The 14,334-nt window shown below is 45.3% G+C and overlaps 1 protein-coding gene across 6 annotated transcripts in view; it reads right to left on the reverse strand.

The window, feature by feature from the left end:
• trappc9 (trafficking protein particle complex subunit 9) overlaps positions 1-14,334 on the reverse strand; it is a 504,918-nt gene that overhangs the window by 268,002 nt on the left and 222,582 nt on the right. For all 6 annotated transcript variants that reach the window (XM_055634173.1, XM_055634169.1, XM_055634171.1 and 3 more), the window contains one exon: positions 3,581-3,691. In XM_055634173.1, the coding sequence (XP_055490148.1) occupies positions 3,581-3,691 (111 nt within the window). The remainder of the gene's footprint in view (positions 1-3,580; positions 3,692-14,334) is intronic.

The raw sequence follows: 14,334 nt of genomic DNA on the forward strand, positions 1-14,334 counted from the left end.
CCAGTCAACCCCAACAACATCCAAAGGAATATATCTGTTTAAGAGGGTAATGGTCTCAGGAATTCCATCACTTTATACACTCACTAGCAGCAGTCACCCAGAATATTAACTGCTTTTAGCTACAAAATTGAAAGTGCCTTGTTTAGTGGTTGCTGACTTTTAAACAATCCCGCCCTTCTGCATGAATGAATGAATGAATCTCTTTATTGTCATTGCACATGGTACAACAAAATTAATGTGTTACTCACTGAATAGAACTTTCTGAACTGATAATCTTTCAGTATTCTGACCTTCTTTTCCTTTCAGTTGCAAAAAACTAGTATTGACCAAACACCAAAAAAAGTATGCACAGATTTAATTGCCAAGTCTTCCCCAATCACCCCAGCCCTGGGATTAAAAGACATGCAATAGTGGGCCAGCTCAAAAAATTCTGATGAATGGAAGTAATCTTATTGTACTGGCTAGATAGCCATAATTAACAACAATTAAGCATAGTTAATACATCTTCCTGTATTTAGTGTCTTGTTATGAAGCAATCTTAAATTCACATTCATTTATATAAATACATGAGATTTTCAATAGTCTAGCCTCTTAGGGAATGGAAACAAGCACTTATCTTACAGATAACGTTTCCAAGAATGCAATCTTTTTTATTTGATTTGCAACAGTTTATTGCACAATGTAGATATGGCACAACATTTGTATTTCAGCTTATCTAATGAGTCATTTTTTACTACTTTAGTTTAAAATCCATTATTATGAGTTTGCACGCTCTGATGATTGTAAGATAATTCTACATGATGCAAGATAACACATAATAAATGGCTAATCTGCTCTTTCAGAGCAATAAGCAAGTTCAGTATTCCAAAAAACATAAGGAATCATGCGATTTATCAAAGTTCATTCGAGAAAAAAAATAGAACAGGGGTGTCAGGTAGAAGGAGAGCAGGGTGAACAGCGACAGAGAGGGGCCGATGCGAGTAAGAGACAGGAGAGACTGGACTGGCGGAGAGACAGTGAGAGGTGGGGGAGAGAGAAGAGGTGTTTGTGTTTTGCTCACAATGATGTATTTAGTTTAACATTCCGCAGGATGTGCCGGGGTTTGCACGTTGGTTGCAGAGGTGGGCAATGTCCTGCAGTCCCTCCCTCCAGTCCGGGGCGGGGGGGGATGGGGGTGGGGTGGAGGGATTGTCCTAGTGCCGGGGAGTTCTTGTGGAGACGGGGTGTCCAGGACCAGCAGAGAAGCCGCTATAGTGAGTTCCTCTCTCCCCATCCCTCTCCCCATCCCTCTCCCCATCCCGCCCTGCCACCTTTTCCCTCTATCCCTCAGTCCCTACTTCCCCCACTCCCCTCCTCCTCAGGATCTCGATGTAAACCACCGCCAGCCCTGTTTTCTCCCCCACATCGACAATGAAGTTGTACTTGAGGCGGGGGCTGTCGGGTGGGGTGGGGGTGGGGGGGGGGGGGGGGGGGGGGGAACGGGTCGAGCGGCCTGGAGCCGGAGGAGGCCGAGACTGCGGCCTAGTCCTTGTCCCGGGTCCCGCTCCTCTCCCTCCCAGCCGGCCTGGGGCAGTAGTGCCGACGCCCCCAGACCCAGCTCCAGCCTCGCCTTTACCCGTGGACAGACGTCGCTCTGTAGGAAGGAACTGCAGATGCTGGTTTATACCGAAGGTAGACACAACATGCTGGAGTAACTCAGCAGGACAGGCAGCATCTTGGGAGAAAAGGAATAGGTGACTTTTCAGGTCGAGACCCTTCTCCAGAGATGTTGACTGACCCGCTGAGTTATTGTAGTATTTTGTGTGTATCCCCGTTGATTGGTGCTCGACTTTCGCCATCACCGATGGGTTAACCGACATCCACTGGATAAAGCGAGAGGTGCAGCTGACGGTCCCCAGCCCGTCGGGGAACGGGTTCCTCAGGAGTTGGAGCAGAGTTGAGTTGGTTGGCGCTGGCTGTTCCGTCACCCAGGACATCTCCGGCCGCCCCCAGACAGGGATGGGACACTCGAGAGGGGACGGTAGTGAGATCACTTGTTCGACGTTATCTAACTGCAGTAGCAATTCATCAGCACTTGCAGCACCGGAGACCCCGGTTTTGATCCTGACTACGGATGAAATGCAGAACTGTATGCACACAGCAGCTCAGCTGTTTATCGCGAATGCCCTTTGACCTCGGCATGCACAATCGGAATACCAAACTCGCTTATTGAAATTATACTCCAGTGGAAACTAAAATATTGCCTTGACAAATAGCCAATAAGTGCGTTTTGTATTTCAACTGCGCATGCTCAGGTCATAGGTCACTCAAGATAAATATTCTCGGCAACTGAGCTGCTGCGAGTGCACAGACCTACATTTCATCCGTAGTCAGGATCAAACCCAGGTCTTCGGCACTGCAAGCGCTGTTGAATTGCTACCGGACCGTCCCATCCTTGTTCGGGGGCGGCCGGATGTCCGGGGTGACCCTGGTCTGACGGGACACCGGCCCGGAACAGTGGTGGCCCCAGGCCTACAGCCAGAGCGGAGAAGAAGTGCTAACTCCAGCTCAACTCTGCTCCAACTCCCAAGGAACCCGTTCCCCGACGGGCCGGGGGCTGTCAGCTGCACCTCTCGCCTTATCCAGTGGCTGTCGGCAAACCCCCTCAGTGCCGGCGAAAGCCAAGCACCAGTTATCAACGGGGATACACACAAAATGCTGTAGTAACTCAGCGGGTCAGGCATCATCTCTGGAGAAGGGTCTCGACCCGAAATATCACCTATTCCATTTCTCTGTTTTAGCTCATTTATTTTACTGAAAAGAGGAAAATGTTGTCAATTGAGTCTGGGTACATAATTCACAGCAAGTTAAACACGCTATTCTTTACTGCCAATGGAGGACGGTGCAGAAAGATATTTGCTGATCAATTCAACTTTTTGGGTGAAGTCTCTTTCAAACGATTAAAAAAAAAGTTATTTTAATTATATTGTAGTCAGTAATTTCAAAATTATTAATAGACTGACAGATTATTTTGTTAATAATTTCTTTCTTTAGGAGTTATTTTCCACACGCAGTAATTACAGAGCCGTTCATTTGTTGAAAGCCTATTTGATCTAAAATGAATTATGTTTTAGTTATCTACAGAATCACAATTATTAAGTTTATGGTATGATAATTGCACTGACAACCTGCTGTGTACATTGAATTTCCCATTACAAAAACACTTTCTACAGTATCTTCAATGGAGAAAACAATCACAAAACATTATTAAATAAATTGTGACACCAAAATTAAAAGGAAATATTTGGGGCAGACTGCTCAGTTAAAGTAAATTTACTCAGTTGCAGTGACTAGTCAATTGAGGCTGGGTACATAATTCACAGCAAGGTGCCGCAAGGATCAGTGCTGCGATCCCAGTTATTTACAATATATATTAACGATTTAGATGAGGGAATTAAATGTAACATCTCCAAGTTTGCGGATGACACAAAGCTGGGTGGCAGAGTGAGCTGCGAGGAAAAGACTACCGTGAATATTTATTTCACACCTAATAGATGTCAAAAGTTATTTTACTGAGTTGGTGTAGACCTCGATCACCTACCTTTGACACTCTCCAGCGTGCAAAATCAAATCCTCATTATTCTTAGCACTTATGGTCAGTTCGTGTTCTGTAGAGTTGAAGACATCTAAGAGAAGGTGGCATTTCCGGGTACTGTTGAAATAGAGTTCAACACATTTAACAGCTGAAAAATCAGACAAAAGAACCAACAAACAAGATGTAAATGGAATGCAAAGTAAAGAAAAATCTTTTAAGATTCCTGCAACTTAATATGACATTTTAAAATCTATCGCAACAATTATAATCCAATAGAGTATGGCAGTCAAATTGTCTGCAAATCCATAAGAGCACAGACATCATTCTGTGTGCTGAAAAGCATGTGACAAGAATGCTTGTGCAGTGCTATATCAACCTTAAAGACACAACCAAATGCTGCAACTGGCAATAATGTCTTACAGCCCCAGAGACCTACATCCTGACTGCAGGTGCTGGCTGTATGGAGTTTGGATGTTCTCTCTGTGACCACATGGAACAGAAGGTCAATTGAACCAGCAACATACATAAAATGGACGCCGGTGCTGATTTATAAAAATGATACTAAGTGATGGAGTAACTTGGCAGGCTAAGCAACATCTATGGATGGCCTAGATGGGCGACGATCCAGTCTTGGGGCCCTACAGCTGACTGATTGCAGTAGAGGGGAGAATGCTAGGAGGACAAAGCTAAATGTGCAATAAGTGGTTACAGGAGAGGAGGGATTGATTGGCATATTGGAAAATAAAGATTAGAGATGAAAAGAAGATAAAAATAGTGTTTTTAAGGAGAGACTTTCAACAAAGTGACAAAGGTATGGTAAAACAAAAACAGAAAATGCAGGAAATACGCAACAAGTTAGTCTGCATCCCTGGGAAAGGTCTCCAACCTGAAATGTTGACTCTGATTCTCTTTCCACACATGCAGCCTAACATGTTGAGTATTCCATGCATTTTTATTTTTTTTGTTTTAGATTTCCATCATTTTGTTTTTTGGAATGGTGATGTTTCCAAGTCGCAGAGGTCACCACGAGGTCCACTAAGTCAACTCCAGCTCTGAGGAAAAATCCGATCAGTCCCATCTCTCATCTTATTCCTCGGGATCTGCAAATTGTTTTCCTTCAATTGCCTTTTCTGTTACCTTTTCAAGCCTTAATTGTGTATCTACTATTCTTCCAACCCATTAATTTAATATCATTATGTGGCGTCAGCCTAAACAGGGCCATTCATGCTCGAACCCTCGTCAGGAGATACGAGGGCGGGCACGTGACGTCATAGGCTAGAGGGAGTGTCCTGATACAAAAGCTCTCTCAACACGAGAGCTACCGAGACAACTGGCAGCTGAGCACGAGGGAACAACCTCGCTCAGCTGCAACAACATAGTTAGCGCACCAACTACCACTGAATAAATTATTCTTTGAACCGGCTGAAGTCTCATCTTTATTCATCACGTATGGTGCCGTTACAATTACCACTTTATGTAAACAAATAATTTATCACACGTGAATCCCTTCTCCCCCATTTTACATCGCCACCCGCCCCATATCTTTTATTTATCACTTTATATCTGCCTTACAAATTCTTTAGAATATATAGTCAGGAGAAGATTTATCGTACCTAAACTTTTCTTGACTTTGTACAAGTCTGTCAAATCTCATCGTGATCTTATTGCACCAATTAGAACAATGCCAGTTTCTTCAGTTCAACTTTGTTGCAAATATCTGTAATTTCTGATAAAGCTTTTCTACATCCTCTCTGGAATATTCACACTTTTCCTGATCAGAATTACACACAATATTCCTCATGTGCCTTGTAAATTATAGAAAGACTTTGGGAAGTTAGATCATTTGTTACTTGCTGTAACCTCCATCTGACCTTCTCTATTTTGGCGGAGAAAAGTCTGAAGAAGGGTCTTGACCTGAAATATCACCCTTTCCATCTCTCCAGAGGTGCTGCCTGTCTCGCTGAGTTACTCTGGCATTTTGTGTCTACCTTCGATTTAAACCAGCATTAGCAATTCTTTACTGCTCTATTTTGTGCTGGCCTAACATCCACTGCTTCCGATTCACTAGAGTTTCTCAAGGTTACAGGTTCAAATGATGCATTCGCGTCACAGAAAATCACTTCATGCCCACCCTATAGAATTCAGCACTTTTGTTCATGTTTGGATCAAAGCTTTACCGTGGGTGGTGAAAGCCAAAGAGAACACAGTATGAGACGTGGTGGTTAGAGTGTACCACTTACCGTTAACAGCCATTAAATTAGTTAACAAGCCATTCATATAAATGTACGATAAAGGCTTCCAAGCAGAATAAATGAGTCAAAAGAGTTTATTGTCATGTGTCCCTGATTGGACAATGAAATTCTTGCTTTGCTTCAGCACAACAGAACATAGTAGGCATTGACTACAAAACAGATCAGTGTGTCCATATACCATTATATACGTAAATACACAGATTAATAAATAAACTGATAAAGTGCAAATAACAGATAATGGGCTATTAATGTTCAGAGTTTTGTCCGAGCCAAGTTTAATAGCTTGATGGCTGTGGGGAAGTAGCTATTCCTGAACCTGGTCGTTGCAGTCTTCAGGCTCCTGTACCTTCCACCTGAAGGTAGCAGGGAGATGTGTGTGGCCAGGATGGTGTGGGTCCTTGATGATCCTTGACAAACCGACTCTCCGTAATCTTCTGAGGAAGTAGAGGCGCTGATGTGCTTTCTTAATAATTGCATCAGTCTTCTCAGACCAGGAAAGATCTGCACGCCCAGGATTTGAAGCTCTTGACCCTTTCAATCATCGACCCGTTGATATAAATGGGACTGTGGGTCCCCATCCTACCCCTTCCAAAGTCTACAATCAGTTCCTAGGTTTTGCTGATGTTGAGGGCCAGGTTAGTGTGCTGGCACCATATGGATAGTTGTTCGATCTCTCTTCTATACTCTGACTCATCCCCATCAGTGATACGTCCCACAACAGTGGTGTCGTCAGCGAACTTGATGATGGAGTTCACACTATGACCGGCTACGCAGTCATGAGTGTAGAGTGAGTACAGCAGGGGGCTGAGCACGCAGCCTTGAGGTGCTCCCGAGCTGATTGTTATCGAGGCTGACACATTTCCACCAATACGAACAGACTGTGGTCTGTGAATGAGGAAGTCGAGGATCCAATTGCAGAGGGATGCGCAGAGACTCAGTTCTGCGAGTTTGGTAACCAGCTTGGAGGGGATGATAGTGTTAAATGCCGAGCTGTAATCAATGAATAACAGCCTGACATATGGGTTTTTGTTGTCCAAGTGGTCCAGAGCGGAGTGGAGGACCAGCAAGATCGCATCCACCGTTGATTTGTTGTGGCAGTAAGCGAACTGCAGTGGGTCCAGGTTTTTGTCGAGGTAGGAGTTGATTTGCGCCATGATGAACCTCTCAAAGCACTTCATCACCACCGGCGTTAGTGCCACTGGTCGATAGTCATTGAGGCACGTCACCTTACTCTTCTTGGGCACTGGTATAATTGATGCCCTTTTGAAGCAGGTGGGGACCTCGGACCTCAGAAGTGAGAGGTTGAAAATGTCAGTAAAAACTCCAGCCAGTTGGTCCGCACAGGTTTTTAGAACACGACCGGGTATACCATCAGGTCCAGGCGCTTTTCGAGGGTTCACCCCTCTGAAGGATTTCCTGAGTGATGACTGAGACTGAAATACCATCACAGTGAATGGGGGCTCGGGAAGGCACATCGATGTTCTCCCTATCAAAGCGTGCGTAAAACGCATTGAGCTCATCAGGGAGTGATGTTTCGCCGACATTCGAGCTGCCTCCTGGTTTCGCCTTGTAGGAGGTAATTGCATTCAGGCCCCGCCACAGCTGCCGAACATCTGTCTCATCCTTCAATTTGGAGCAGAAGCCCCTTTTGGCCTTTTGATGGCCTTACCAAGGTCGTATCTGGACTTCTTGTAGACCACCGTATCATCAGACATGAATGCCCGGTGTCTTGTCTTCAGAAGAGTGCGGATCTCAAAGTTCATCCAAGGTTTCTGATTGGGAAACACTCGGAAGGTTTTGGTGAGGATGCAGTCCTCCACACATTTCTTAATGATGTCTGTAATGACTGTGGCGTATTTGTTCAAGTCCGTTTCCAAGTCCTTGAACATTGCCCAGTCTGCAGACTCCAAACAGTCCTGGAGTTGTTCGTCTGCCTCCTCCCCCCCCCCCCCTCCCCCCCGATCAGCTCTGTACAGTCCTCACTTCTGGGGGTGCGCTCTTTATTTGCTGCCTGTAGGCAGGAAGAAGCAGCACCATGGTATGGTCGGATTTACCGAAGTGAGGGTGAGGGATAGAGCGATAGGCATCCTAGATGGTGGTGTAGCAGTGGTTGAGGGTGGTTGGTCCTCAGGTGCAGCAGGAGACGTGTTGGTGGAAGTTCAGAGGCCTGAAGAAACTGCTGTCCCCAGGGTCTACAACATGAGCCGTAACGGCAGCTGTTGGTGGAAGTCAGGGAGTGATTTCTTTAGGTTTGCCTTATTGAAGTCCCCAGCAATGGTGGTAAATGCCTCGGGTTAAGACGTCTGGTGTTTGTTGACCACGGCGTGCAGCTCCTCCAGTGCCAGACGGACGTCTGCCTGGGGTAGGATGTAGACCGCAGTCAGAATGATGGAGGTGAATTCCCTCGGTAGATAAAAGGGACGGCACTTCACCGCCAGATGTTCCAGGTGTGGAGAGCAGGAGTTGGACAGGACTGCCAGGTCTCAACACCACGCAGAGTTGACCATGAGGCAGACGCCCCCTCCACTCCCTTTCCCAGATGCCAGCGTACGGTCCATAAGGTTGATGGAGAACCCTTCAGGCTGGATCGCTGTCTGGGGAGCTGGGGGTGAGGCATGTCTCTGTGAAACAGAACACAGAGCATTCTCTCAGCTCCCTTTGATAAAGCAGCCTTGCCCTTAGGTCCTCCACTTTGTTTTCAAGGGACTGTACGTTGGCCAGTAGGATAGTAGGGAGAGGGGGCCGAAGTCCCCAGCGCTTCAGTCTGACCCGGTCCTGCCCGTCGGCCACATTTCCAGACACAATGGAGGCTTCCCCTTTGTTTCCAGGTACTGTGTTTACTGTACCTGCTGTTTCTGCGGACTTGTGCTGGAACGGGGATTCCTTCACAGATGGCAGCTCCAGCTCCTTCAAAGTTGGCAGCTGCAGCTTCATTGTTCCTGGAAGATCCAGCCCGTCGGCTCTGGAGGTCATCCCGGGGGTTCCCAGGTACAGTAGATACTGCTGTCCCCAGGGTCTACAACATGAGCCCCAACAGCAGCTGTATGAACCAGTGACGAAAGGCCAGCGGTATCAGCGCCTAGTTTCAAGGTGAAATGGCACAAAGTGCTGGAGTAACAGCAGACTGAATCAATCTTCATATACATATCCCTATCTAAAGGTCTCTTAAATGCCATTATCATATCTGCCTCAAACACTGCCCCTCGCAGCACCTTCCAGGCACTCGCCACTCTCTGTGTCAACAAAACTTGCCTCTCACAACTACTTTAAACTTTGCCCTCATCTTAAAACTTGTAGTATTTTTCCATCCTGGGAAAAAAGTTGGCTGTCAGTCAACCCAATCAATGTCTCTCATAATTTTATATATTTCTATCTGGTCTTCCTGCAACCTCCAGCATTTCAGAGAAAGTAATACAAGTCTGTCCAACCTGCAGCTAATACCCTCTAATTCAGGCATCTTTCTGGTAAACCGCCTCTGCACCCTTTCCAAAGCTTCCACAACCTTCCTGTAAGGGGGTGACCAGAACTGTATGAACTACTCCAAATGCGGCCTAAGTGAAGTCCTATAAAGCTGCATCGTGACTTCCTGACTCTCACACGCAATGTCCTGACCTATGAAAGTAAGTAAACCATATGCCTTTTTTTTTACCATTCTATCAACTTGTGCTGACACTTTCAGGGAGTTATGAACTTCTCCAAGATCCCTTTGAACATCAATGCTGTTAAGGGTCATGCCATTATTTGTAGATTGTCTCCTTACATTTAACCTCCTGTACCTCATATGCGCAGATTAAACTCCATCTGCCATTTCTCTGCTCACTTCCTTAGCTGATTCATATCACGATGAGTCTGACAGCCTTCACACAGCCACGACCCGAGCAATCTTGGTGTGATCTGCATATTTATTAACCAACCCGTCTCCACTTGCATGCAAACAGCGGGGTATGTAGCCAAGTCCATCACACCAACCAGACTTCCTCACATTCATTCCAAGTGCACTTCATGCTGACTCGGAAAAGCAACCAACATAATCAAAGGCATTCCTTCTCCCTGCAAATGTCCAGTAGAAGGTATTGAAGCTTGAAATCAAGTCAAGTCAACTTTATTTGTCACATACACGTACAAGATAGTGAAATAAAGTGGCAATGCCTGCGGGATTAACAGAACAACAGAACAGAACAGAACAGAACAGAACCAGTATTTACATTTTAAAAAAAGACACAACAGTAATTACTCCCTGGTGAGATCAGAATTTACAATCCTTCTTTGGCTACACCACTTTGGTAGTCTAGGGGTTCTATCCATGCATATTCCACTTTTTCTCTCTTCTTTTCTCTTAACTATAGCTAAAAGTCAAAATTGAAGCTGTACAATAACTGTATTGTGTCATATGCCGCTGGTTATATTTTTGTACACTTGCTTCTAATAAATAAAAAAATAAAAAAATTAAAAAAGAATTTACAGTCCTGATGACCTGTGGGAAGAAACTCCATCTCATACACTTTCGCAGCGTGACAGCGGAGGCGCTTGCCTGACCGTAGCAACTGGAACAGTCCGTTGCTGGGGTGGCAGGGGTTTTTCATGATCTTGCTGGCTCTGGATCTGCACATCCTGGTGTATAGGTCCTGCAGGGGGGTGAGTGTAGTTCCCATGGTGCGTTCGGCTGAACACACTACCCTCTGCAGAGCCTTCCTGCCCTGGGCAGAGCTGTTTCCAAACCAGATTGAGATGTTTCTGGACAGGATGCTTTCTACAGCACCAGAGTAGAAGGATTGAAGGATCCTCAGAGAGATTCTGAATTTCCTCAGCTGTCTGAGGTGGTAAAGGCACTGCCTTGCCTTTCTCACCAGTGTGTGTTGTCCATGTCAGATGCTCTGTGGTGGACTCCCAGGTTTTTCAAGCTGATCACCCTATCTACAGTAGTCCCATTTATCCCCAGTGGCATGTATGCCAACAAACAAATTCAGAAACAGCTTCTTCCCCTCTCCCCATCCCCGCACTCGCAACAAGGGCAGAGTCCCCCTGGTCCTCACCTTTCATCCCACCAGCCGGCAAATACAACACATAATCCTCCGCCATTTCCGCCACCTCCAACGTGACCCCACCACTCGCCACATCTTCCCATCTCCCCCCATGTCTGCCTTCCGCAAAGACCGCTCCCTCCGCAATTCCCTTGTCAATTCTTCCCTTCCCTCCCATACCACCCCCTCCCCGGGCACTTTCCGTTGCAACCGCAAGAAATGCAACACCTGTCCCTTCACCTCCCCCCTCGACTCCATTCAAGGTCCCAAGCAGTCGTTCCAGGTGCGACAAAGGTTCACCTGTATCTCCTCCAACCTCATCTACTGCACCCGCTGCTCTAGATGTCAGCTGATTTACATCGGGGAGACCAAGCGGCGGTTGGGCGATCGTTTCGCCGAACACCTCCGCTCAGTCTGCAATAACCAACCTGACCTCCCGGTGGCTCAGCACTTCAACTCCCCCTCCCATTCCCAATCCAACCTCTCTGTCCTGGGTCTCCTCCATTGCCAGAGTGAGCAACACCGGAAATTGGAGGAACAGCACCTCATATTCCGCCTGGGCAGCTTGCATCCTGATGGCATGAATGTTGAATTCTCCCAATTTTGCTAGCCCTTGCTGTCTCCTCCCCTTCCTTAACCCTCGAGCTGTCTCCTCCCATCCCACCGCCCTCGGGCTCCTCCTCCTCCCCCTTTTCCTTCCTTCTCCCCTCCCACCCACCATCCGTCTGAAGAAGGGTTTCGGCCCGAAACGTCACCTATTTTCTTCGCTCCATAGATGCTGCTGCACCCGCTGAGTTTCTCCAGCAATTTTGTGTACCTTCTTCCCCTCTGTTATCAGGCTTCGGTGTAGTCCTTCCATAAGCTAGGGTATTGTCCAATTCACCTCTACCGCATTGTGGGCATTGGACTTTACCTATGGAACTGATGCACTACAATGCTGAGAACTATGCTCTGCACTCTGTATCTTCCCCTTTGCTCTAATGGATTAATTATACTTGAGTTTGTATTCATGAATGCTACATCTGCTATGTTTGATTAGCATGCAATCAAAGCATTTCACTGTACCTCAGTACATGTGACAATAATAACCATAAACCAATAAAAAAAATAATGCAATAAATGATCAGTTATACCAGTAACCAGGTCATAATAGTGCAATACATGTAAAGTCCATGGTAGAGTAGTTGAAGTAGGGTTGTGGTTAGGCTTGTGCTGTGTGACTCAAGAGCCTGATGGTTCCTGGGAAGAAACTGTTCCTGAATCTGTAGTTGTCACACTCCAATATCTTCGTCCCCACGATATCAAGGTGATGAGAGTGTGCCAAAGGTGGTGTGGTTCTTTGATGATATTCGCCACTTTCTTAAGGCAGCACTTCATGTAGATTCCTTCAATAGTGGGGAAATCAACATTGTAATGTCCACTACTTTCTGCAGCCTCCTTCATTCTTGGGTGCTTGAGTTAATTTAAGGAGGTTGTGATACAACCAGTCAGTATGCTGTCTACCGACACCTGTAGACGTTCGATAGGGTATTTAGCAATGTCTGAATCTGTTCGAATTTCTAGGGAAGCAGAGGCATTGATGAGTTTTCTTTGTGACTGCTTCAACGCCCTGGACTGAGGACAAATCAGGGTGGGAGATTGCAACCTTCACGTGGTCCACCCTTTTTCCACGAATGCAATCAACCTGGCGTGCACAATCAAATAAGATTAAATAGAACAAGTTGTCCTACAACTTTAGGCTGTGCACGCCATTGGCAAGAAGAAGGACAGATCACCAGAGGTGCATCCCACTGATGAAGACAGGTTCATGCTTCCCTTCCTATGGTCAACAAAAAACTCTTTGGTCTTGCTAACATTAAGATTAAGATCATTGTTTTGGTACCACTCAACTAGAGTGGACAGAGCGACAGGAGAAGGAGGTGGCATCTGCGGTGGAGGAGGGGAAGAGACCGAGTGGGGACAGAGCACCAAGAGGAGGCGGTGACGGTCGAGTGTTGAACAGACATAGAGACCGCCGACAACAAGAAGCAGCAGCTAGTCTTTCACATTTCTAGCCATAAAAAAGTTATGATTGTCTACGCTATCTCTGCCTCTCATAATTTTATACATCCTCAGTCTCCAAAGGAAACAAGCCAAGTTTGTCCAACCTCTTCTTACAGCTAATACCCTCTAATCCAAGATTTGGGTAAACCTTTCCTGCACCCTCTCCAAAGCATCCACATTATTCCTGTAATGAGGCAGAAACGTGGCCGAACCTAAATTATATAAAGCTGCAACATGACTTCCTGATTCTTATACGCAATGGCCCAATCGATGAAAGTAAGCATATCTTAAGCCTTCTTTACCACTCTTTCTATTACTGCTATCACTTTCAGACAGCTATAGGCTTGGATCCCAATATCCCTTTGTACATCAGTGCTATTAAGGGTCTTGCCATTAACTATATTTTCTGCTTCTGTTCCTCACAATACCGCACAATTAACAACTGATAGCAATGAGGTTCTGGTGAAAACAGCTGAGCAAACTAAACTTGCATGTTGCAGTATTAATGCAGGAGTTGGAAACAAATATTAGGGAGCTGTGCAAGAGCTAGAGTCAAAGAGTATTGTTAATCGGAACAATTGTAAATAAGTAAACTCCAGCCTTCAAATTATTTCTATTGCATCCATATTGATATCGCAGAGTTCTCAGTCTTTTATTGACATGAATAAATGGCAATGTTAATCACCTAGGCACACCTACACGAATAAAGACTGCTATTGAATTAAATAGCAGCTACTCAATATTTACACAGGTTGTAGTCACTTGACATAATCAATTCTTGAAAATAACCACAATATATTTACATGGATGCCAACCATTTTACATAATTGATTGTTGAAACTAGCCACAGCTTTCATCCAAACACATCAATATAACTAATTAGGATTTATATGTGGATGTGTTCAGTATTGGGACAGGCAGCAGGCATGACCTGACTCCATGAACAGATGAGGCAAAGGGCTAAGTTAACAGGAACACAGACTATGATGAGAAACTCATTAAGACTTGAAGGTAAGAAAACCAAACGAGATGGAGATATTGAACAATAATGTTTAAAATGTTCTATATGGCATTAACAGTGATCTGGAGTAACTCAGCATGTCGGGCAGCATCTCTGAAGGATATGAACAAGCAACGTTTTTGGACAGGACCTTTCCCAAAAATGTCACCTAGCCACATTCTGCAGAGATCCTGCCCTACTGAGCTACTCCAGCACTTTGTATTCTACAGAATAAAAATGGTTCAGATTCTGAACATGTGTGCATAAAATGAAAATTTACTGATGAATAATTTCTAGTTTTGCAGCTGTCATTTTCTCACCCTTTAGTCCCTCACCCAAATGACTTTGTTTTTGTTTATGTTAAATATGCATTATCAACAAATATAACCAATCTTTGCCCACTATAATAAAATGTAGTGGACAAAGGTGTACTTCAGAAATATT

The sequence above is a fragment of the Leucoraja erinacea genome, chromosome 4 (genome assembly GCF_028641065.1).
Source record: "Leucoraja erinacea ecotype New England chromosome 4, Leri_hhj_1, whole genome shotgun sequence".
NCBI classification, from domain to species: domain Eukaryota; kingdom Metazoa; phylum Chordata; class Chondrichthyes; order Rajiformes; family Rajidae; genus Leucoraja; species Leucoraja erinaceus.